The sequence below is a fragment of the Sarcophilus harrisii genome, chromosome 3, assembly GCF_902635505.1.
Source record: "Sarcophilus harrisii chromosome 3, mSarHar1.11, whole genome shotgun sequence".
Lineage (NCBI taxonomy): Eukaryota > Metazoa > Chordata > Mammalia > Dasyuromorphia > Dasyuridae > Sarcophilus > Sarcophilus harrisii.
Window position 1 is genome coordinate 370933060 of NC_045428.1, and position 27328 is coordinate 370960387.

General features: G+C 32.9%; 1 protein-coding gene across 1 annotated transcript in view; it reads left to right on the forward strand.

Moving 5' to 3' along the window:
• DNAH7 (dynein axonemal heavy chain 7) overlaps nt 1–27328 on the forward strand; it is a 280267-nt gene that overhangs the window by 162507 nt on the left and 90432 nt on the right. The window contains exons 39-45 of the mRNA XM_031960292.1: nt 357–576; nt 11192–12064; nt 14578–14807; nt 16042–16372; nt 19722–20068; nt 21633–21813; nt 24654–24839. Of these exons, the coding sequence (XP_031816152.1) occupies nt 357–576; nt 11192–12064; nt 14578–14807; nt 16042–16372; nt 19722–20068; nt 21633–21813; nt 24654–24839 (2368 nt within the window). The remainder of the gene's footprint in view (nt 1–356; nt 577–11191; nt 12065–14577; nt 14808–16041; nt 16373–19721; nt 20069–21632; nt 21814–24653; nt 24840–27328) is intronic.

Genomic DNA, 27328 nt, shown 5'->3' on the forward strand with positions numbered 1-27328 from the left:
GCATAATTGGGAAAAGCTCTGATTAAAAGATCAGGCAAAATCTTGTTTCTTATTTATTAGTTCTACAATTCACTATTTTAACGGCCTTGAGTAAGTTATATAAAATGAAAATAATGCATGCTTTACTGATTTTCTATGATTGCCACAAGTACAGAATTAAGACTACAAAACTGAAATAGGTTTGAAAGAAACAAAGTATATTATCATTATTATTGTTATTGATGCTATTATTTTGGGAAGCAAAGATTCTCAGAAAGAAATATAATATATCATCACTATAAACAAGTATCTCCATTTTTGTTTTAATAATGAAGTGTACTCTGTGCTTTTCTTATACTTTTTCTTATGTTATATAGCCATGCTTTCCCACTGGAGTTTTCAGAATTGACTGACAAAATTGTCATGAGCACTATGATTGTGTATAAGGAAGCAATGAAGAATCTTTTACCAACTCCAGCTAAATCACACTACCTGTTCAACCTCCGTGATTTCTCTCGTGTTATTCAGGGAGTTTGTTTGTCAAGACCTGAAAGTGCAGAAGACCAAAGTACAATTAAGCGCCTTTGGGTACATGAGGTAAATTTTTAACATGACAAAAGCTTCATGATACTAGGAAAAGAGCATTTTATGCCAAAACGTTGAGATGAAAAATTCAGTCATTCTGCTTCACACATTCAATAAAGATGCCTTAATAACTATTTGCAAAGTAGTGTGCTAGGGACTGTGGGGACACCAGGATGAAATGTGTAGTTGTCATCATGAAAACAAAACATTCAGAATGCTAACAGTTTTCCCTTCTCACTGTAATGTTTTGGTGTTGTGTGCATATAATAGATGTCTGAAAATTACTGTTTTCTCTTTGAACTTTTTTCTTTCTACCTATTGAATCTTAGAATGTGAGTGATGCTTCTGACAGTCTCTTTAAATACATCATTTATTTTACTTTCATTTCTAATTAATTTAAGCTCTGGAAAAAGAACAATCTTATTATAAAAGGTGCTTTTATTTTAACTAATGTACTTATCTCACTGTTGAAGTGTAGAAATGGGTGCTAATAGAATTGCAAAGCAGCCTTCTATTCATTAATGCACAGTGCCTTGCATATATGTACCTGATGAATATTTGTTATTGAACTGAATTTTCAGATCTTATAATTCAATGTAGAAAAGTTTTGTTCTTATGCCTCATTGAGATATGGAGGTAACCTTTGAATCCTATTTCAGTGGAATATAAGCCCTGGAAAATAATTCCTTTGCTGCCAAGGATTCAAGTCTTGTCCCAGTGACTAAACCATTATCTGCTGTGCCTACAACAAGTTAGCTAACAAATAGAGAGTCAGCCACTAGTTGACAAGATATTTTGCTGTGACCAAATCTAGAAAACAAAGAAAAATCTTAAAATAGCTTTCCCTGTGCATTCTCCTTCTCCTACCATGGTGACAGTGGTAGAGTGACAGAAAAAATGGCAATGGGAAAACAGTTCACTATTTTTAGGCTGTCTATATAACTTAATTGGCAGCATGCTAAATATCTTGATTTTCTTCAGTGACCAATATGCTAACATCTTAGCCAAAGAACTGAGCCAAACTGAAAAAAATCAGTAGATTTTCTTATGATAAACAAAAGCAGAAGAAAAAAAAAGTTGCAGCTATATGGAAGGATGGCTCCAATGTTAAGTTTGTTTCAAGAAATATCATTTCATGAGATCCTTGTTCTTTTTGTCTCAGAATTTTTGTGATTAATCTAAGCAGAAAGATATTCATGAAGATAATGTTTATGTGGCAACATCTACTACTGAGGATAGGAAGTTAAATTTTACCATGATTTTGCCAAATCCTCTAAATGAAGTCAACTTATAATTTGACACTTGGTTATTTCAATGAAAAGCTAGGTACAAAATAAGATGACAAAAAAAGATATTTGTTGGAAAATATGGCTCAGATTTAAGAAACAAAAGAAGCTGAAGGTTTATTAGAAGTCTCATATCTAATTACCTTTAGTTCTTTTGTAATGCTGGAGAAACTGAGGCAGAAGAGAGATTAGAGAGTTTTTAATGTGTTATTGATTGTTGATATTAATTCTTCTAGTAATCTTTTTGCCTTGGAGCCACCACTTTTGTTGAATGCTAACATTCCCCTTGGAAAAGATAAATCTATGATCAGTTCAGCACACTGTACCACATGTTGCCTCTATCACTCTCTCATCCTGTCTGTCTCTTCTTCTTACAATCACATAGATTATTTAATGCCAATGTTTGCTGTGAGGATGCATCCATGAAGTTTTATTGCATTTAGTTAAAGCGGAATACAGTATTGATGATGAGAAGATCATGAGGTGTACAAGTATTCAATAGTAAATGACTGTTGCTGTGGCTGTTTCCAACTCCATTCGTTCCAAAGACCCCCTGCCATGTCTGGTGGTTTGAGCCCGATCGAGCATTAAAGTCACCCAGAATTATAAACTTGTCCTCTTTTGGAACATTGATGATAAAGGTCTTAATAATATTTTTCTTTGACATCATCAGAGTTCATCATGGTGGGAGCATAGGCACTAGTGTTGTGTTTTCCTATAAATGGTAATCATACACAGGCAGTCACGAGCCTGTCATTCACTCCTTTTGGAAAGCTTGTTTATTTGATTAGTTTTGACTGCAAAATCTATACCAGCTTTACAATGCTCCCTTTCACTAGTGCCACCCCCAAAAAAACATGGGGCCACCCATGTGCAGGATTGTTATTTGATTAGTTTTGACTGCAAAATCTATACCAGCTTTACAATGCTCCCTTTCACTAGGGCCACTCCCCAAAAAACATGGGGCAACCCATGTGCAGGATTGTTACTCTAGCTCCCAGCGTATCTATACCTGCAGCTTTGTCACTCACTCATCACCACAAGGCTTTGATAGTAGAAATGATAAAATGATATGATGATGCCTTCTGATTTGCACCTAAATTGGATTTAAGTGAAGCAGTTGCACAAAGTCATCAGTCTCATTCCCTCTTCCAGAGTCACCATTGAGAAGTGGCAGGACAGAGTCAAGACAAATAGCAATGATCCTAGACTTAGTGGATGAGTCTCCAAGCATTCCACAACACCTGCTTTACCTGCTTTACCTGCCTCCATAGAAATGGAAACACATTGTTCTCATCTGCCCATCTTTCCGTGCTTAGGGTAGACACCCCCCCAGCTCACCTTAAGGTTTGAGAACTCTAATATACCCATCTCCTGATTTACCTTGTCTGCCAAAACAGTTTATTGGGGTGTGGCCTCTGTGCCTCTTATAGCTTCTTAGAATCACAGGTGAAAGTTACGTGGATCAGGTAGACACAGAAGATGGAAATCAGTCCTCTAAGGGCCTGGCAGCCCTCACTCCAGGGATACTACATCCTGATTGTATTAGAATTTGCTGCCTATGTTACTGTCAAACTAGTAACTAATTAGAATGAAGATCAAAATCATCAGATTATAAAACAACATGAAGCAATAACCTCAGCCTGACTCTATTGAAATGAGCCATTGATATTGAAAATAGAGAAATAGAAAAAAGTCAAGATATTCCTTCATCATTTCTTTTAAAAATCTTACTCAATGTACAATTACCTAATATCAAGGAGAATGAAAATAGCCCAGATATAAGCTTTACCAACAAATGCACAGTCTTCTTGGCAAGACACAAAAAATGGAAGCCTAAGACAATACCATTTTAGAAGACAACTTATAAAATACTACTGAGGAAGCTGGTGATATATTATGAGTAGTATTTCTTTTGGAACAGCAAAAAGCAACCAAAGGGGGGAAAAATACACAGAAAATTTGTAGTAAGAGAAATAATTACTATAATAATTCACATTTACATATTACTTTGAGCTTTGCAATGTATTAAATTTGCATTCATTATCTCATTTAATGCTCAATGAGCCACATTATCCCAAGAGCAAGCATGCAAAAAACTAGCCCAAGGACAACAAAAATTTGTAAAATGGGACAAATAGGTCAATATTTATTTGATAATCTATTTTCATTAGAATTAACAAGGGAACCACCCACCACACTTGGACCCTTACAGTCCAGTCTTCAATGTGCTGTACAGAGAAGTAGAAATGGCATTTAGGGAAGGGTAGCTGTATAAAACAAAGAGAGAATGGAGAAAATCTGTACTGGAAGGAAGTAATATAATCTTAGAAACAATGAGGAATTGCTTTACAGATATCTGAGAGGAGAAAGTTGTAAGCTCCATGAGAATAGGGAGCACATTTTATTCTTTTTTTAAATAATGTCTCATGTTTCCTTGAATTATAGTAAGTTTTCAGTAAATATTTTTGAATTAATTTTATAATCCATAATAATCATACTATTTAAATGCAAAGTGAAAAAATATAAGTACACATTATAATTTTGGCTTAATTTTATTTAGAAACTCTTTTCCTACTTGTACATGTTAAAAACTTAGATTAGCTATCATGATTTTATTAAAGTTTTCAGATTTTACTTTAGGAAATTGACATATTTATAGGGATTCAAATTCTTGCAATATTTTACTTCCCATCTGATTGATATTCAGATTTTTATATATAAGATTTCAAAATAGTTAACTGGTGCGTTAATAGTTAACCGGTTAATTCAGTAGTAAGTGTCATGTAGACAAAAACCTGTTGGTTGAATATAATTTTGATGTTCAGCAGTTTTTGGAAAGGATCTAGAGGCAAAGCCCTTGATAATATTTCAAAGTAAATCAAGTCATATACTACTGCCTATTAAAAAACTCTTCAAAGAAATAACTTCAGAAAGCACAGATCAGATATGCAATATTCACTAATCAGCCTCCTCTTGGTGCTTAATATGCCTGGTCCTTGTTGCAGTTTTGTAGGTCTAGTTACAGATGCATGAGAGAAACCAAGAGACAACAGATGGAATATGTGTTTTTCTTTCTGGAAGAAAGGAGTGTAAGAGCAGCATAAGACATGCTATGAAAGTCTGACTTGCTCTTGTTCTGCTCATGAGATGTTGAACTGATTTTTCTCTTATTGTAAAGATTCTTATCTTAAGTATTATTTAGCAACAGCATTATTTTAATCTCTCTTGGTTAAATATCTTTTTGGTTATATTGCTCCTTTCTATACCTTCTTTGATCTAGTTTCACTGCCTACTCACTACTCATGTGTGATTCTTCATTTTTTTCTACTTTGTATTTATATTGGCTGCCCTCATGACTGGATTGTTCTATTTCTTTACCTCCAATTCCTAGTTTCCCTAGCTTCCTTCAAGATTTGACTTAATTCCTGTTTTCTTCAAGAGATTTCTCAGTCCTGCATCCTACTACCACCCATCATTTCTACAGGACTTCTAATTGCATTATATGTATCTTGTATATACACATTCATTTACATGCTGTATCCCCCCTTAGAATGTGAGCTCACTGGAGCAGAGACTCTGGTTTTAACACTTCTTTATAATACTAATGCTTAGCACAGTGCCTGACACACCGTAAGGACTGGAAAATGCTACTAACAGAATAACTGACAATGTGTTAGGTGCATATGGCTTTGGAATGTATAGAAAGGCCAGTGATTTTTTGCTGATAAAACTAGCCACACCTTTCTTGCTTCTTGCCTTTGTTCTTCTGTTTTGCCCATCCGGATATTTATTTTTACATTTCAACTTTTTTACTAGTTTTCTCCAAGATACCCTACCCATGCATTTTTTCTAACTCCTCAAGAATGTCCCTTCTATAGTTTCATTCTATTTCACTCTTCTTGAATACCACTTCATTCTCCATATCTCCCTTTCTCTTCCTTCTCCCTTCTTTCAATAAAATTTTCCCTGTCCTTTGTCTCATTCTATCATGGACTTGCTAAGTATCTGCCTACATAATTGATGAAATAACTCATCTAGCAAATCATCTAGCAAGATTATGACTAAATGAAAAGTCATTATGAAGTACTTACTAGGTTATAGAGCATTGTGCTAGTGCTGAAAAAGATAAAAAGATTAGTAACTAAATCTCTGCTAGCATGAAGTTTACATTTTTCACACATGTAACAGTAAATCTCTTAAGATCAGGGACTACAATTTGCCTTTGGTTTTGTATAACTTTTACCTAGCTGAGTTCTCAGCACATGATAAGTGCCTAATCAATTAAATGAGGTGTTTTGAATAAAGGATTTCCCAGATATCTGACATTTAATCTTTTTTTTTTGAGAGAAATTTTGAGATAAACATTTCTCAAATAATTACACAGACTTGCATTTTTTAAAAAGAAAGACATTGAATAAATTATGAGTCTATGATTAAGGACAGGTAAATAAAAGATTAACAACTTGGAGACTACTCATGCCTTGTCGAAGTTTTATGTATCTACTGCACAGCACCTTTATTGAAGAAAAGAATCAGAAGATATTGGTCATGGTATTCTAGCAATATTTGAAGAAATGAAATTAACACCTTCTTAGCATAAAATAAATAAATAGTTATAGACACAGTCAATATATCAATTAGTTCTGAAGAGTTGAATTATTAATTGGTGACAATAAAGGTTAAAAAAAAAGCCAAATTAGGGGGAAGATATAAGGATAGAGATGAAAATGAACTGTGGTATTAGCAACTTCAATCTGACCTGTGCTGAAAAAAAGTGAGACAAAATTCAGACATTAAATCTGCTGGTCAGTTTCTTAGAAGACTTGTTTTATGAATCTAAAACAATGAAGAAATGAAGAAACCTCAGACATCAGATTTTAATCATCTTTCCAAGCAGAGAAATGACATCCAAGGGAAACACCAGTAGAAAATACAAGCACATTTGTAACGTTTTGTTGGAATCTTTACAAAGTGTTAAGCCATTGGAGTTGATTTGATCTTAGAAAGAGATATTTTGGGCCAGAACTTGAAACAAAGTACTAAGTGGAACTGATAGAACAATGCTTGTGTTCACACCTTTAGAGAGCTCATAAGTATCTAAGTACTCAATGGAGTTCACATGAGAATTCAGGGCTGGCTTAGTCTGAATTCACACTTCCCTTGAAGTTCTTAGGACCAGAGAGCACTCTGGGAGATAACCCAGAATCCCTCTCCCTCCAGAAGGTGGAGTTAATCTTTGGGAGATCACATAAATAGAGGGAGCTCTTGGAGCTTGGGAACTGGCTGGAGATACTTACTTGAGTTAGTTACCTGAGGAGTTACAAGAAACTCCAAGAGCTCTCTCCGACTCCAAGTAAAACTCTCTCGAGCTCCCAGAGCACGAGACCGATAACGTTTGAGCAGTATCATCTGCCAAAATAAAAACAAGTCAAGAAGAAAATGAGTTGTAGAGAGCTTGATGTGAGATACTGGTCATCCAGATTATTCGAAGATCATTTGTAAAATTGAAAGGTATACAATAACCACATGAAATACAGTAGGTTTATCATGTTTCCATAGTGATCTATTTTCATTTGCAATGATAAGTGGAACAATCATAATTAGACTCTGCTACCTTAGCACCAATGTCCTATTTGAAGTAGGATCAATGGCAATTGAGAAAAGTGGGAAGAGAAGTTAGACCTAAGCAAATAAGTTATTGAGTACACACATTTTTAAGATACTCAGAGATTGATTTTTTATATTTATTTTATTTTAATTTATGAAATAAGACATTTTCATAATAGTAGAATAAAGATGATTGTACATGAAATTGTACAAGTTTATAATATGTAAATTCGTTACTCCTTTTAAATATATAATAGTTATCTTGTAAATTATTTTTCCTTTTTAATCTCCTCACTCTAGAGATGGTTACCATTAGACAAAATTTGTACATATGTGTAAAATCATTCTACACATATTTGTATTTATCAGTTCTTTCTGTAGATGCAGATAGCATCTTCCTTCACAGGTTCTTTGTAGTTAATTTGGGTATTTATAATAGTCAAAATGATGTAAGTGACAATTGTAGTCAGTAGTCAATACTGCTGTTACTGTTTACAGCATTCTCTTGGTTCTATTCATTTTTCTCTTCATTAGTTTATGCAAGTCTTCCCATGTTTTTCTTAAGTAAACAAGCTCATCATTTCTTATAGAATATTTCTTATAGTATTCCATAATGAAATCAATTTTAAAGAAATCTCAAAGAGAAGATTTTGTGGTACTTCCACCAAAAAAAAAGTGATTATAAAGTTAGCATAATCTACTCACTCATGTTCCTTCTTTCTAATCTCTAAAAATGTTTATAAAAGTATATATGCATCAGTGGTGGAGTTCTTCAAATGCTTCTGTTTGTAGATGCTTCGTTCCTATTAATTGGAATCCTACAGAGATTCTGCATTAAATATGCAGGAATACAAAGGAAATCGATCAAACCATCCATACCAGAAAAACAAAATAATGAAATTAATTTTAGCCAGATTATGACATGAACCCAGATGATGTATCCCATTGTTTGTATACAGACAAAAAGTAGAAGGGGAGGGAGCTATCTCGTGTTTGGAAAAAACTTTCAAATCCTACTTTCAAAATATTGTCTGTGTGACCCTGAGCAACTCACATAATATGCCCAAGGCAACTCTCCAAGCCTGAATAGCAGAGTAATAGGTATCAGTTCCTCTCCTGGAATTTCTTACACTAATCAAATAACCATTCTAGTCCCAAATAAATAGAAGCAATTAGATGACATAGTGGATAGAATGCTAGATGTAGAGTCAAAAAATTCTGAATTCAAATATCTCTCAGATACTAGTTGTGTAATTTTGGCCACACCACTTAACTTCTCTCAGACTCAGTTTCCTCAACTATAGATAGGACCTTGCTTGGAGGATTATTGTAAAGATTCACTAAGATAACATGTAAAGTGCTCTGCAAATCTTAAAGCTCTAAATAAATGCTAGCTAATATGAAATAAAGATAGAAGAAAAGCAGGAGAAAGAGGTAGCATGAAATAGCACGTAGAATACTGGGCTTGGAATCAGAAAGACCTGTGTTCACACTTGCTTGAGATCCTGGGCAAATATATATATTGGTATGTTAAGTCATACAGGTGATTGTGTTCTTCCTTTTGGAAAGGGTGTTCTAATAAAATGGCAGATACCTTCATGTATCCATGGGTGGGTATATGTAAGTAAGGAGAGAATCTTTGATTCTCTATGACTGTATGTTATTGTTACAGCCCCATAATTGGTCTCTCCTCCTTAAATCTCTCCCCATTCCAATATATACTACACATTGCTGCCACAGTAATTGTGTTTAAGCATAGATTTGACCATATGATTCTTCTACTCAGTCAAATTCAGTGCCCTCTATTACTTCTATAATCAAAATTTCCCGTTTATCTTTTACAAGTCCACATGGTGTAACCCCCATCTATCATTCTGGTCCTGTTGGTACTATTCCTTCTACACTCTGTTATCTAGCCAGACTGGCCTTTGTAAGTTTTTCCTTAATCACAATGCTCATCACAACACAGCCCCATCTCCTAACATCCCTTTTGCCTGGAATGCACGATTTTCTTAATAAACTCCTCTTCCTTTAAGATGCATGCTGCTTAGAAACTGTCTTCTACATAAAGCCCTTCCTTATCTCTCCAACTGCTAGTGCTTTTTCTCCCAAATTACTGTGGATTAATTATCTTGTATATATTTGTATTTATTCTGAAGGACTCAAGCAATGAACTGTACTAGAACTAGACCCTACTTAAATTAAATCACTGCTCATGATTGCATGGTTCTAACATTAATCTATAAAAATTTAAGAATTACATTTCTTTTAGATATCAACATGCTAAGTAGCCATAATCCTCATGTAATATGGAACAAAAAATCCTTTAAAGTGAAATCAAAATAATATGGGAACCGAATGAGTTATATATTGTTCCTCTTGTCATCTCTGTTTTGGAGTTGTACTGAGGATGCTTTTAGTGAACCTACAGGAATCTGTACAATAATCCATGGAACATTAAATATTTTTTTTAAAAACAAGAAAGCAATTTGTCCCAGCACTATTACTCTCTGAACTTCATTGAACATGATGAAAATGAGATAAGATAAATGATGATGATGTTGATGACAATAACTATCCCCTTTCCCTCATCTCACACACACACATGTACTCATGTAGTATCCTAGTGTTGACCTACTTTTAGCATATGATGATTCATTTAGTGGATACTGATACCCAAGTGAGTTTTTGCTCCTTGGGACAATAGCATTGTTCTTTCGACTCTTCATCATTGCTTCTTTCTTTTACTCTCAATGTCTTCTGTTTGATGCTCCTATTAGGATCAGTTCTGATTTCTGCTTATGGTGCTAAAACCTTGTTTTCTCCTCCTCTTCTATATCTTTTATCTATTAAGATTTTTATCTACAACACTTAAGAACAGAGACTTTAAGTCATTGCCAGTTAATGAGAGCACTCATTTCTTTTGGTTGTCAGATTGACCAAGCATAGCATAATCTATCTTTTATTTCCATTTTTACTTATAGTATAAAGGTTATGATTAAATACCTTTAAATTTTTTAATTTCCTTTAAATCTTAGCTCCTGATAGAAAATTTGAATTCTAGTTCCAACTATTTGGCTTAGAGCATGTCTCTCCTAGACCTCAGTTTCCAAATCTGTTCAAATAAAGGTCTGTCACTAAATATGATCTCCTAGGACCCATATAGGTCTAACTACATATTAACCAAAGGATTAATGATTCGATTTTTGGCATTCATGAATGCACACTTACAAATTCTATATTTTGAGATAATTGGCAAATGCTTAAATATGTTTGTGTATACTTAAATTAAATACCAAGTTAGCACTTTGGAGATCTGTGGTTTCATCAATATGTTCCTTCTTTTTTCAACAAAGATTTCATGAATTGAAAAATTCATCACCTATTGGTCAAACTTCTATTTATGAGCCATCCTTTCTACATTATTAGTCTGGCTGTTGAATGGCAAACACAGGTTTGTCACTAGACCTCTATTAACTAACTTTTCTAAAGTTTTGTTAGACCTATTGGATCTTACATTCAGTTGAAATATCCTTAAGGAACCCAAGGTCACTCCCAAATCACATTGAGGTATGAAAATAGAAATCTAATGGGGGAAATATATGTTTAAATCTATGGGAATTTTCTTAAATTTTTCCATGATCTTTTTTTTCAAAGATTAACCTTATCAAAGTACCAATGAAACAAAATAACAACATTTGACACTGAATGGTTTCTTTTTTATTATTTAGGTACTTAGAGTATATTATGATCGTCTGCTGGATAATTCAGATAGAAGTTGGCTTGTGGGTTATATTAAGGAAGTGATGGAAACTAACATGGGAGAAAATTTTCATGAGCTTTTTAACGCTTTGGACTTTGATGGTGATGGAGTGGTAGAAGAAGATGATTTGCGTAGTTTAATGTTTTGTGATTTCCATGATCCTAGAAGAGAAGACACTAATTACAGGGAAATCAGTGATGTGGACAATCTACGAGTAGTTGTTGAAAGTCAACTTGAAGAATATAATAATATGACTAAAAAAACAATGCAGCTTGTGTTGTTCCGGTTTGCCATAGAACACATAAGCAGAATTTCCAGGATCCTTAAGCAACCTCGAAGTCATGCTCTTCTAGTTGGTGTTGGAGGCAGTGGTAGACAGTCAGTCACCCGATTAGCTGCCCATATGGCTGATTATACAATTTTCCAGGTTGAAATATCCAAAAGTTATGGTCCTTATGAATGGCATGAAGATTTAAAACTTATCTTAAGGAAATCATCTGAAGGAGAGATGCAAGGTGTTTTCTTATTTACGGATACACAAATTAAAAAAGAATCATTTCTAGAAGATATTAATAATTTGCTAAATGCAGGAGAAGTTCCAAATCTTTTTGCAGTGGATGAAAAGCAAGAAATATGTGAAAAAATGCGTCAGATAGATCGCCAACGTGATAGAACAAAACAAACAGATGGTAGTCCCATAGCTCTTTTTAACATGTTCATTGATCGTTGTCGAGATCAACTCCATGTGGTATTGGCCATGAGTCCAATTGGAGATGCATTCCGTAATCGTCTTCGAAAATTTCCAGCTCTTGTTAATTGCTGTACCATTGACTGGTTTCAGGTATTGTTTTATAAATTTTAAATTTGCATGTTGAGCTGTAGGAATTCAAGTCTTCTAATGTTAAATTTTTCTATTATATAAAAGTCATTTTAGCAAAATGTCTGATTAGGTAAAGTCAAAAGTAAAATGTATTTTCTCAGATTCTCATTTGAGATACCAAGATATTAAGTAAAGTATCCAAAAATCCCTTTTAAATCAGAATTTACTATATTACTGAAAATTTCAGTGGGCATAAATATGCAAAAATAATTTCCCTAATTCTCCCTTTTGTCTCAGCTGTGTAATTTTCCAAGAATACAAAATGAAGAAAATTTTCCATTGGGTCTTTGTATGTAAAAATGGGGAATATAATCTCCAATTCCTAAATAATCTTATAAAGCCTGTTTACAGCTATTCCCTTGGTTTCATGACCTTATCACCATTCAGAAACTTGGTACTTTCTTTTTTTTTTTTTTCTTGTACATATATCCTCAGGAATGTAATTGTTCCATATTTCCTCCACCTAAAATTTCCTACATTCCTTGTGGTATTATTGTAATAATAGCAGTACATTCAAGCTATCTTCTTAAGTGCAAAACAAGCTGCTATATGCTAGACTCCATTCAATTATGAATCAACTATGTCCAGTAAATAATTGTAGGCATTTAAAATAGCTATAGATTCAGCTTAGTTTTACTATAATTTCTTAATATGAAAACTCTATCAATATAGGTTTTCTAAACCCTAATAGCAAAACATCAATTATCATGACCCACCACCTCCTGTAAGGAAGGTGTCCTTACCTCTATTGGTAACATACTAATTCTGCCCAAGTCAGTCCTTCTGGCCCCTTGAACAGTTTTATTCTCCTCATTTACTCTAATATCAGTTTGCTGTCTTATCTATTTATTGGACAGTTTACTGGTTTACCATTCATTCCCTGAATATCCATTAGTGACCTTGATCTGGTTAGAAATACATCTCTGGGGCAACTAGATAGCACAGTGGACAGAGCACTAGCCTTGGAATAAAGAAAACCTAAGTTCAAAGTCCTAGTTCAAATAATTAGATTGAACCTAGTTTAAATCTGGCCTCAGACATTTAAATACTTACTAGCAGTATACCCTTGAGGAAATCACTTAACCCAGTTGCCACACCCAAAATAAAATAAATAAATGAAACAAAACACCCCAAAAATTACATTAATAAGAAATAGATAGCTATATTCTTATTCCCTAATTATGCCTGGATTCTGTATACTTAGATACCTTGTCTTCTGACACTAGTCTCTTTGATGTCAGTTCTTTTAGCTAATCTCTTTACACCCTCCATTCAGCTCACTTAATTTGTCAGGTTTACTGATATACATATTACTTTATATTTGAAGCATGTTTTAAAAAATGAGAGATGGATAAGTGTGTATATATATCTGTGTGTATGCAAATATGCATATATATGTGTATGCACATATATGGCCTGATTTTGCTAAACACTAGTGTGATAACCTAGAATTAAAATGAAAAATATAACAATATAATGCTTAATGGAGAGAGAGCAACATAGAAGCCAACAAATGGCAAAAGCACAAATTTCTTTGTGCTTCATCCTTTTTGGTATCTTGAATGTGTTCTATGTTTTCAAATTTTCCATGAACAGCAGTCTTCCACTGAGTCATCCTATTGCTAAAAATGGACCTCCCTGATAGAAACTAAGATTCAGTTTCATTCCTTTTTATTCATTCCCCATTTCACTTCCCCCACTAAGAATTGTTTCAAATATCATGTCCAAATGATTTCATCAGGGTTTTCTCCTTTATAGTAGACTCATAGGGATCTAGCCTTTCCATAACAATAATATATTTATTGCTACATAGAAAGCTGCATAATAAAAATTCTACTAATAAAAGTAAGTTTACATTTAGGTTTTCATTAAAAATTGAGATATATTTATCCATAAAGTTATTACTAATTTTGTTAATATGAATATTAAGATTTTCAGTGAAAAAAATCATCTAACTATATTTTTAAAAACTCAAATGTCATTAGTTCTAATAAAATTGAATTTTATTCTATAAAAAATTGAGAATTTTGTTAAGATTTTCTTAAATTAGATAAAGTTATTGTTGTTTAGTTGTGTCTGATTCTTCCTGATCCCATTTTGTCGTTTTTGTGGCAAAGACACTGAAGTGGTTTGCCATTTCCTGGTTCAATTTATTTCATAGATGAGAAACTGAGGCAAAGAGGATTAAGTGACTTGCCCCAGGATCAGATAGCAAAACATTGTCTGAGGGCCAGGAAAGTGAGCCTTGATTTTAGGCTCAGCACTCTATCTCCTGTGCCATCTGGTTGCCCCAATTTTGTTGATAAAAGTTTTTGTTGAGATTTTTGGTTTAAAAAATAATATAACTATTATTCAGGAATTCAAGTATGGTTCATGTTAATAATTTTTTTCTATGCAAGAAAATATTAAGAATTTGGTTGAGATTTTTTCAAATTAGATGAAGTTGAGTACTAAAATTTTTGTCTTAAAATTAGACATGGCCTGAGGATGCACTACAAGCAGTTGCCTCACGCTTCTTACAAGATATTGAAATGTCTGATGAAACTCGAAATGGTTGTATTGAGATGTGTAAAAGTTTCCATACTTCCACTATTGAATTATCCGAATCCTTCCATGCTGAACTTCAAAGGCACAACTATGTAACTCCTACTTCTTATCTTGAATTAATCTCCACATTTAAAACCTTATTGGAAAAGAAAAGGAGGTAAGAATAAAATTTCACTTTGTTAAATAATCTAAACTGGTATGTATATGTGTAACTATAAATATAAATTTACTATAAACAACTATTAAGCTCATAAGATCATAATGTGATATTTGTCCTCCTCTGTGTGACTTTTATCATGCTGCTTTGATTTAAAATTTTACAAATTGTTAGGTGAGTTAAATGAAAAGTTCATAAATACCAATTATTTATTTTTGAAATAAAGATGAATGACATATTTAGAAATGAGACAGAGGGAGAAATAGAAGGGCAGCATATTGTGATTAGAGAGAAGCTTTTCAGAATCTAAGATCTTGAGCATGGTTTATTTTGAGAGGATGATGAGATCTAAAGCATGACCAGCCTTATGGGTACAATAATAAATTGTACTGAATAATGAGAAACTAAAGGGATAAGCCAGTGAGAGACAGAGGAGTCAAGGAAGGGTAAAAGGCAGTGATGCGTTAAACTGATCAAAACCATGAAAAGTAGAAAAAGGTCAATTTTAGATGGAGGTCTGAAGAGAACAAACGAGAGGTTTAGGAGGAACAAACCAGAAAGAGGGACAAAAAGAGTGAAGATAATATTATGGAAAAGAATTTCCTCCTTGAAAAATAATTAGGTATCCTAAGCAATTCCAATAGTCTTTGGACAGGAAATGCCATCTGCATCCAGAAAAAGAACTAAGGAGACTGAATATAAATCATTAGTACGTGCTATGTTCACTTCTGTTTTCTTTTTTTGTTTTTTATCTCTCCCATGGTTTTTTCCTTTTGTCTGATTTTTCTCTCCCAAAATGATTCATAAAGCAACGTGGATTAAAAATAAACTTACTACAATTTAAAAAAAAGAAAAATAAATATATAAATATTGATGAAAATCTCAAAGATTGTCCATCATGTGCTGCCTTGGAAAAAGACTGTGTTGTGAGAGGCAGTGTGGTACAATGGTTAGAGTGCTAGACTTGAAGTCAGAAAATACATGGCTTTAGAACCTTCCTCAGTCACATTAGCTATGGGACCCTGATCAAGTCACACTTAGCTCTTTTGGCCCCAGTTTTCTTTTATGTAAAATGAGGGGAAAGTATTTAATGCCCAGCCCTAAATATAAGATCCTGTGATCTTACAAAAAAAGTGAGAAACTCAGTAACTGAATGATATTTAGTGCATATAAATTGACAATGGGAGTGATGAATGATATTTACAGAAAGTTGTTTTCTTCTGGTTGCTTTTAGTGAGGTAATGAAAATGAAAAGGCGGTATGAGGTGGGCTTAGAGAAATTGGACTCTGCTGCCTCACAAGTAGCCACAATGCAGTGTGAGCTGGAAGCTCTGCAGCCTCAGTTGAAAGTGGCAAGCAAGCAAGTTGATGAGATGATGGCGATCATCGAAAAAGAGTCCATGGAAGTGGCCAAAACTGAAAAAATAGTGAAAGCTGATGAAGCTGTAGCAAATGAACAAGCCATGGCTGCAAAGGCAATCAAGGATGAATGTGACGCAGATCTGGCAGAAGCTCTGCCCATCTTGGAATCTGCTCTGTCTGCACTTGACACTCTGACAGCCCAGGTAAAGCTAACAGCATCGTATGGATGCATTTACCTTTGTGAAAATGAATCTCAATAAGCAGATAAAATAATTTAAAAGTTGTTTCCCTGAAGTTTGGTTGGTTCTTGGATGGCTCTATTTTGTTTGTCTGATATTTGAAAATAGACTTTTATTTGGACTTATTGTCAGACTGGACTGAGTATGTCATCACTATGTCTGTTTCTGTTTTATTATGAACTGACTTGTTCCTGACTCATTTCAACAAATTCACATGTCCCAGCAGCCTCAGGTCCAGGAGAGGGATCCCCTGGATGTGTGTGTGTGTGTGTGTGTGTGTGTGTGTGTATATGTGTGTGTGAGAGAGAGAGAGAGAGAGAGACAGACAGAGACAGACAGACAGACAGACAATTTACCAAAACAGAACAGGTAGATATTTATATTAACTAAACAAGCATTTATTAGGCACTTACTATGTTTTAGGCTTTGTGCTAGGCATTGAGGCACAAAGACAAAAAACCTGAAATAGTCCCTGCTTCATGGAGCTTATATTCTACTGGAAGAACATCTTTACTTCTTTGTCTACCACCTGTTGACTGCTCTTGGACTCTTACAATTCTGAGATTAAGTTGAGATTATCAGCTTCACTAGTTTACCAATTTTCACTTCCTCTGCAACTTTGTCACTCAAATTTGTCAGAATCTGTACAGATGCTATCCTTTCTTTCATGTCTTCCATTGTCCCCATTGCCTATTGTGCTTTTTTAGCTTCATTCATTCTTCCACTCGAGTCTTTCACTTCTACCCAAGACTAAGAATGTAGCCTTTGAAATTGGAGCACCAGAGGAAAATAAGGATGAGACTTCTAGTTTCTATATTTATCTTTTTTTCTACCTCTCTGATTTTGATCCTTTTACCTTAGTTGAATGGATCAATCAGAAGTTGGGATGAGGGGAAATTTTCCTTTTTCCTACAAGATAGGATCATTATCAAAAAATAATATTTGGGTAAGATGTTGCCCTTTTCTCAGGATCTGGTTTCCTTTTATATCTGACCCCTCAGACATGCAAGCTAGGAGGTGAAAGTAAAGCTGTCCCATGGGTTCAGGACTCTGGGTTGGGTTAGGATAAAATGATTCTGTACTAATCATCTCCTGTTAGTTTGTTCACTACAAATTTAGTCATTAAATAACTTATTTCTATTTCTTCCTAGTTCAATTTTACATTATAACCCTTGTTAACTCTTCTGTAGTTTTAATTCTCTTCTCTTGCTGTAGGAATTCAGTTCTTTACTCACTGAGAATCCTTCTTATTTTGTCTGATTTCTTCTGTTCTTGATTGACTATTTCATTCTTCTCCACTGTCCCTAAACTGTCTTCCTTAATTATCATGCTAATTATGATGCCTGATACTCATTAGTTTGTTATTAAAATAGTAACAAGTCCTTAATTTAAAAAAAAATAATTACATCAGTTTATATCTACATATTTCTGATAACTTGCAAAAATTTTCAAATTGATCTGTTGATTTAAAAAAATCAATATATATAAAGAGTTGTACAGATGGATAAGTAGGAATTTGGATCAGGACTTAAAACTTACAGATAAATCTTTTTGTGTAACACTCTATCTTAGTGGTCTTGACTTATTTGTAGGCTAACACTATGAATAAGAAATTCATATTCCTAGCCTCACATTTAATTACTGAGAAATATGTTTAGTGAAGAAATAGGTTATCTAGAGTAATCCATTTGCAAACCAAGTGGATAAGGGAAGATAGAATTTAAAAGTAGGTAGGCATTCAGTATACAGAGTCTTTGTTGGTGGTCATTTGAATAAGCCAGGCCACTTGAATTCCTGAGAGCACGTTTAATTTTTGCGGAGTTCCAAATGTATCTTTAAAAACTCTTAATGTGCAATTAATTTCTAAAATCAAATAAGTAAAATGTCTGCTATTGAGGGGAATAGACATATAAGGAACTTTATATTGGACTGTTATATTTTTAATGTTCAATTTTTGTTATTGCTAAGTAATTAAATTTCATCCTAATGTTACATCCATGTTGTCCCTTGCATCATGGGCCGTATTGACATAGTCCTCTGAGTAATACATCATGATTTCAAAGATATTTGATAAATTTCAGTGTTTTTTGAGAAGCATAGTTCTAATATACAATGTTCTTAGAAAACAACATGAAAACATGATGTATACATGTTTTCCTTTGCTAGAGTGTAAAATGAAAAATCAAGGGTTGGGCTTTTTCTTTCTCTCTTTTTTTTTGGCCTTTTTTTTGGGGGAGGGGGGTGTTGAGGGATGTGGATTTCCCTCTGTTGAAAGTATTTCATGAATACCCAATAGCAATAATGTCACCATAAACTACTTCCATAGGGGGAATATTCGTAATCCCACTACAGGAAAACAGTCAAGTAGATTCCCATAAGAGTTCCCTTTTTAAAAATTTTGTAATTCCCTCCCATTTGAAAAATGTTCCTTTATTTGCAGATTGATTTCACGCTGAATTTTTTGTTATTGTTTAAAATTGTTGTATAATGTTAGTTGTTAATAAGACACTTTCATCGGCATTTTAATTTTTTTTCTCCGAAGCCCCTTATAGCTCCTGTACCGGTATCAAATTAATATTTTTCAGATTTCCAAATTCAACAGTTAAATAAAGGATTCACACACATGCATACACACAGTTTTGATTCTTATTCCATTATTATGCCGGGGAAATGATATTTAAATTTACATTCATTTTAAAATAATTTTGCTCTCATTTACTTTTGGACATCTGCTGTGACTTTTAAAAAATAATTTTGGCTATGCTTATTATGAGGAACAAAAGGAACTTTTTATGGGAGAAACTATTTTGGGTTATTTACACCTATATTCCAATGTGTATCAAGGTGTACCAATGAACTATAATATTTTTTGGTAGGGGGAGGTTCTCATATCCTTTTTTTGCTGTTCTGAGCTACAATTGTCAACTGCTGTTGTACATACTATTATGTGTATGGGGGTAAATATATTTATTATGTTTGTAAAAGTCATTCTGTACAATTACAGATCAAGGTTGCTCTTCTGTGATATACAGGATATTATGTTTCAAAGGCCATGCTTGGAATACAATTAGAGAACTTAGTATTTTGATGTACTAAGACCTATTTTAAGTTTAATATTTTGCCTTTGCAAAAACTTTAATTAAAGATGTTATTTTAAAAAAAAAGTAGGTAGGCAATTTAAAATCAACTTTTATTTTAGATTATAGGAGAAGCACAGTTTCTGTTTTTGTATAATCTGAAAATAAGAACAAAGTTGTAGGTAGTTTTTAATCAAACTATTTCTTTGGTACTAATTGGAATATTTTGTTTAAAGGATATTACAGTGGTAAAATCCATGAAGAGTCCACCTGCTGGTGTCAAGATTGTTATGGAAGCTATATGTATCTTGAAAGGGATCAAAGCAGATAAAATTCCTGATCCATCAGGCTCAGGGAAAAAAATAGAGGACTTCTGGGGTCCAGCTAAAAGACTTCTTGGTGACATTAGATTTCTGCAGTCACTTCATGAATACGATAAGGACAACATACCTCCAGCATATATGAATATCATTAGGAAAAATTATCTGCCAAATCCTGACTTTGTTCCAGAAAAGATTAGAAATGCTTCTACGGCAGCAGAAGGTTTATGCAAATGGGTTATAGCAATGGATTCCTATGATAAGTAAGTTCTAATATGAAAATTTATTGTCATGTTATTTCTAGGTCTTTTTTTTCTTTCAGATTGATTAAGATGTTAAAGATTGTAAATATTTTAGGCTCATTGGAATGTCTTCTGTGCTTAATATCTTGTGATCTTAAATTTTAAAAGAGAACAAGTTTTTACATATAAACCATAAATAGTGTAGCACATACAGAAAATATGTAAAAATAATTTTAGTCACTATGTTGAGAAACATATCACAAAATATAGCAAGAATTCTTAAAATCATTTCTCCAGAAAAGCAAAAGTATAAATTTCATTATCAAAGGATAGGCCTTTCTAAGAAAATATTTATTGAATTTCTTCTTTCTCTTTGAGGTTTCAGATATCTCTGAGTTTTAATTTTTTTCTTACTCTAATCTCTTATAGAGAACTTCTTCCTTCCTCCTCTTTATTGCTATTTCAATAAGAACTGGTTTTTTGGCCATAAACCTGTTTAGCCTGTTGCATGTGGTAATTTGAAGATATATATCTGTGTTTATTTATGTTGATCAATATAATTCCATCCAATAGTTATTTTTTTTTTTACCCACTGCTTTACTCAGGTTCATTGGTTACTTCCATTAAAAAAATGCATAATAGGTGAGGGGTCAGGAATGTAACAACTTAATAACTTGTTACATGCTAATTGTAAATTTTTTGGTATAATTTTACAATATACCCCCAAATAATGAATCTGAGGGTTGAATGTAATAACAGATTTGTTTTTCACTGTTTCTCCTCCACCGCTCTTCACTTTGGCCAACTCATAAGAAAAATGAGACAGTTGGACTAGATTGCTTGTCTCTAAGATTTCTTCCAGCTTAAAAAAATCATCCCATGATTTGATGAACATTTGTGAAAATTATTTTGACAATAAGATAAAATATGTCACATTCTATCCTTAGCTTGTAAAGTGGCTTTCCTAATTTACTATGCATATAAAATTTGGTTAAAATATTGCTGAGAAATTGGGTATGGTCCAGCCCATTATCTTACCCACTGCCTCATTTGACTGACAACTTATATTTGTAATATATGTAGACTGTAATATGGTAGACTGAGGCTAATGATGAAGTCCGTGAATGTAAAAGAGAAAACACAATTGGGCAAAGCCATGACATTGGCTTTATCAGCACCATTCCTTCTTTAATCAACTGATAAACTGACCACATACATGGTAATAATATAGTTGGAATAGTAAGCACATTCCTCTTTCATTCTTATTTTGTATACTAACATATATAGAACATTAAATTGAATACTTTGGTGATAAGTCAGTTATAGAAATAGTTTGACATTTTATTTTGAAACATGAGAACAAGTAAGTTTGAAAATACCTGCTATGCTTAGCTTAATACTTTTTAGATGTTTTATAATTTGGTGATTTTCTTTTCATAAATTTTTCATTGATGTTTGATATCATATTAGAAAAATCAATTCTATTATAGTTAGTACTAAGGAAACTAGAAGTGCATATTTAAGTATAAAGATTCATTACAAAATGTTAGATACATATTCCAATTACTTATGTTGCTTTTTTTAGAGTGGCAAAAGTTGTAGCCCCCAAAAAGATCAAGCTGGCCCAGGCTGAAGGTGAACTTAAAATTGCCATGGATGGTCTTAGAAAGAAACAAGCAGCACTTAAAGAAGTTCAGGATAAATTAGCCAAACTTCAAGAAACACTTGAATTAAACAAACAAAAAAAGGCCGACCTAGAAAATCAGGTATGTTATAGCTATGGATAATTTTCAATTGTATAATCATTGCATAATGGCCCAAATGTATGCCACATATCCCTTCTCTCTCTACTTCCTCAACCATATTGGTTTGCATAAAACCTAACTGTGGCCTACATTCAGAATTTGGGAAGGAAACATTGACTATTTAGGCCAGTATGGGGGTCTATATGTTCATTCTTGTGGCCAAATTTTGAATTTTGGGGAAATCATTCACCTTTTGAATATATACAATACCTGTTAATTGTCAGTTCTGTAGTTGAAGATAATTTATTTTTATATCATCAGGAAAAATATTTGCCAAGTTTTGATTATATTCTAGAAAGAAAATAGAAAAATATTCCCATAGACACTGGCTAAATATGTCATCAAAATTAAATTATATCAAGAAATATTTATCATTTACATACAAGCCATTGAGGGGATTAGAAGAGATTATCAAAAAAGTAAGAACTAACACCATTGTCATTGATCCCCTTTTGTATTTATTATATTTACTGCTTCATTAGGATATTAAGGAATATTGGTGGAAAGTAGAGACAAGGATCTGGGAATGTTTAGGTAGAAAGGTCTTCAAAGAGGCTCCTTATGCTACTCCAATAGTCCTGCAGCTATAGCTTGCCCTAGCTCTTGATTTATATTCTGCTGGAATTTAGCTGCCTATGACAGCAATAACTCTTTCTCAATCTTGGTTTTGTCACAGATGTCCCCTTAGAGCTCCTCATGTTTTCAGTCTATCAACAGTTGCACAAAGCTCCATACTCTGCTTCTTCCAGGCTCACTTTTCCCATTGGTGAAGGCAAAGAACAAGTGGACATATACTCCCTTGGCTCAGGGCAAGTTCTCCTAGTCTAGAGTGGTTCTTCTGGGTTTTGCAGTGGAGAGGAGTAGAATATGTTGTCATCATACACACCATGTGCTAAGAATGTTAGGTAACTAAGCAAATTGAAATGACATCATGTAATAGAAAAGCACACTGGAGTGGAAATAAGGATATCTGACTCGTGGCTCTAGTCCTGCCATTAATTAGTTCTATCACCCTGGGAAAATCTTCCAACTCTGGGATTTCTATGATCATTACAATCAGTTCCTAATAATAAGCCTAGGTGAACAGATATTAAAATTGTAGAATGAGAAATTTGTGCTTGTGAGGATTTATGTAGGAAGAAAATGTCTCTTCTTTTATGCATACTGGGTACATAGCATTCCCTGACTGGCTATTTCCCAGTAGTTCAGCAGCAGCCCTAGAAACTAGATGTAGTAGGTTATACTGGTCTATTCAGAACAGGATGGAGACACTGTAATAAAGATTGCAATAATTTCTTGAATAATGATATATTGTATTACATCTGTCATATACATAGCTTGTTTTTTTGGTAGTACAAGTTTTCTATCTGAGATATTTTCCCTTAATGAACTTGGTTTTGGAAATATTGGTTTGAGTTTTTAAAATATTATCTTTTAAATTAGAGCATCTTTATGAGTCAGGCCAGTTCCAATGCTCTTGTGAAGAGAGCCAACTACATCCAGAAAAAGAACTGTGAGAACTGAGTGTGGATCACAACATAGTATTATCACTCTTTTTGTTGTTTGCTTGCATTTTATTTTCTTTCTTTTTTTTCCTTTTTGATTTGATTTTTCTTGTGCAGCAAGATAATTATATAAATCTATATGCATATATTGGATTTTACATATATTTTTACCATGTTGATATTGAGTAATATTGAATTACTTGCCATTTAGAGGAGGGATTGAAGGGAAGGGGGGGATTGGAACACAAGGTTTTGCAAGGGTTTAATGTTGAAAAATTATCCATGAATATGTTTTGAAAATAAAAGACTTTAATAAAATAAATAAATAAACAAATGAATTAGAGGATCTTTGAATGAAGATATATGTCAGCCCTCAATTTTGGCTCTTTTGTTGTAGGAAACCATTAAAAAAAAAACCTGGACATTCTTTTTCCCTTCCAAAATAATTTAGTTAAAATCCCTAGCACAAAATTCTCTTGACATTATCTTCTTCCTATGTATATTCATGTTGTCTTTTTAAAAATCACATTAAAACAACTTCAAATACCTTTCCTGGAATATTGCCATTCTGTGATTTGAAATAGAATTCACCTAATTCCACCACAGTGATCAGCTTGTCATCTTGACATGTAGTATGCTTTTTCTTATTGACTAAAGTGAAAATTAATATGTTTTGCTAATCATAAATACCTAAACAAGTTAATCAAATTCACGACTTCCAAAAGTAATATTTTAAAAATGAATATAAGGTTTAAGGAGGTTAATGCTAATACTATTATACAAAATTTGATATATACTTAAATAAAAACTCATTAGATTGTAGCTTACTGACTAGCTTTCTTTTTCTGATCTGCTGGGTATATGGAAATTATGTTTATTGATTATTGTAATGTTCTTAGAAGCTTTTGAAAATTTGAAAATCTTTATATAAAATCAATACCTGTGTATAACTTGACATTTCATTTATTTTGAGTTATTGATCACTTCCTTCAGCATTGATATTTTTCATATTCAGTAATGTCATATATTTGTATATGTGTTATGGACTTATCTGTGTTTACATTTACATGGTATCACAATTTAATACAAATATCTCTCAAGTCCCTCCTAGTTCTAAAGATTTTGTCATTCTATGATTTAAAAACGTATTGTCAAATAGTTTTTCTCCTAATCAGAAAAGCCAAATTATTATGTGAATATTTTAGCATGAATAATTTAACATGTAAATACAAACTTTTGTCAATTTTAACTCAGTCTATTTCTGGACACTAAGAAGAGATTATTTTATTTTTTAAGGTTGACTTGTGCAGCAAAAAACTAGAGAGAGCTGAGCAATTGATTGGAGGCCTTGGAGGAGAGAAAACTAGATGGAGTCTAAGTGCTTTGGACTTGGGGCATTTGTATATTAATTTAACTGGCAATATGCTCATTTCATCAGGAGTTGTAGCTTACCTGGGAGCCTTTACATCAAGTTATCGACAGGTAACTGTGTAGTATAGATATTTGAAAATATAAGCAGTTTTCAAGGAAAACTGTCAATTTATAAAACTGTTATTTATATTGGTGTTTTATTTAATGATAAATATGTGCTAATAGCATCCCCTCATACTCCCAGCAATCCGATATATAATTGTGTACCAATAAAGTTGTCACAAGTTTGCCAATACATGGAATGTTTGAACTTTGAGGTTAAAATGAAATATAAGATGAAGAGAAACAACCATACATAGATGTTTCCTTTCCTTGTTACAAAATGCAAAACTCTTTCCCATGGTCCATTCTTTTTAGTAGTAAGTAAAGAGTTGTCAGGTCAAGACCAAGCATATGCTGTTCACATGAAGTTTTGTTTGTTTCACATTTTACACAGTATTTAAAGAACATTTTTCGCCCCCACCATATAGGGATGGGGCAAGAGGATGGAGACTGGGGAGTGGAAAGGTGTTACACAGATGTAAAATGTAGCAAAATGTAGAGAGACCTAGAGGGAGACTTCCAGAACATTGGGCAATTCCTCTGTAAAGGATATATGACAGAACATGACAAATTCTCAGGATGAGAAGATATGGAATGGCTTAAAATCATCATTATAATTTTCTGTGTAAATCAATGCAGGGCAATCCTAGTAAATGACTACATTCTTAAATCCAGAAGAGATGAAGTGATAATAGTAATAGAGGCGTTACTTTTATTCTGAAGAAGAAAACTGTAAAACCTAAAGAATTTGAAAAATCTATACTTAACAAAAAGTATAGAATTGGTAGTGAATAATGAAAGAATGGCAAAAATAATTCTAATCTCTCAAATTATTTTGAAGAGGATATGGAATTTCTAAAAGCCCTTTTGAGTTTGATGGTGGAAATCCAAATAACAGAGCAGAACAAACAAAATAATTTTTAAATATTATCTTCTTTAACTATGATGAATAAGTTCATGTTCCTATATTTGACAGTATAAAAAATTTCAGAATCTCCTTATCATATGTTATAGCCTTTCTCAGTATTAAAGACCTGTGAAAAGACATTGAAAGATTGAATCAAAATTCAGCTGGTACATACAAAAATCTTAATCATATTACTCAATTGAAGACAATCAAAAAAGCAAAATGCATAATGAAATCCAGAAAACAAAAATATATCTGAAATCCTTGATAACTCTTAATCAACAATTGAAAGTAAAAGCTTAAAGATTAAGTAAACAATTCAATATCAATAAAAAATACTACAAAAAACTTGAGAAACAAAAGAACTAGAAGAGAAGTCTTCAAAAGAGAAGAACGTAGAATATTTCAGGTGATTTAAATTGTTGAAAGAAATTCAGCATAACAAAAAAAATCTAAGTTGGAACAAAGGAAAATGAGCTTTGTATATCATCAGTGAAATGACAGTAACTCAAGGAAGAGGCATGAATCTCTGCTTTCTCTGGAAAAAAAAACAGAAGCAGTGGATCTGATAAATATTGTTTCAAACACTTCACAGTGGTGTGTGAATTATTAGTGAAGCATTTTACCAAGATTCCTCTTGGATGCAAACTTTATCTCAAATTTCTTAACAAAAGACAACACATTTGTGAGGTGTGTTTTTAAAAAAGAATTGTTTTTTTTTTTTAAAGATGAGAACTGTAGTGAATCCTTCAAAGACTGATCATATAAAGTGCATGTTTATGTACTTATGTAAAGTAATACTTATGTTGCTCAAATATATATAAATGCTTTAAAAAAATTGACTGAAAAGCAAAAATGGTGTGCCAAAATTTCTCCAGAGATTTGAAGAGCAATTTAACTTTCTGTAGTTATTACTGAACAAGTCATGATCTTATGTTAACCAAAGAGTAAAGGGATGTAACACTTACACATTCTTTATTGATTATGTCAAAACTTTTGACTCAGTTCTGCATTCTAGGCTTTATCACATACTGCAAATAATAAAATGAATCTAAACATTAAAGAATGCTAGAATATTTGATGTCTGCATGGAAAACAGTTTTCTGTTTAAAACACATTCTGAACTCAATGAGGTCAAGAACAGTTAGTATAAAACAATACATTTTCTAGGAAAACAATTTAAATCTACCATGATTCTGCTATTCTTCAACCCATTGTCATCACTTCTAAGAAGAATAGAATATGGCTTTTGGTATAATAGAAAGTTATATCATGACATGAATCACATTATAATATCAAGCTAAATACCTCCATAGAAAAACTCATTAATACCTCTTTGAGTTTGTGGGAATTAACATAAGACTAGTCATGTATGCTTAGAAACTGAAAGCTTTAAGCTTGAATCCAGAGATCAAACTGAACTATTGGATGAAGGTGATACTTATGAATAGTCAAGTCAAGAAAAAAATCAAATATTTTTCTGTCAAGGAGAAAAATTATCTAGCATAACATTTTATGTTTTAAAAAAACCCAAAGTCAAAATTTAATGGGAAGAATTCATTTTGATCATTAATATTTATATAATTCCACT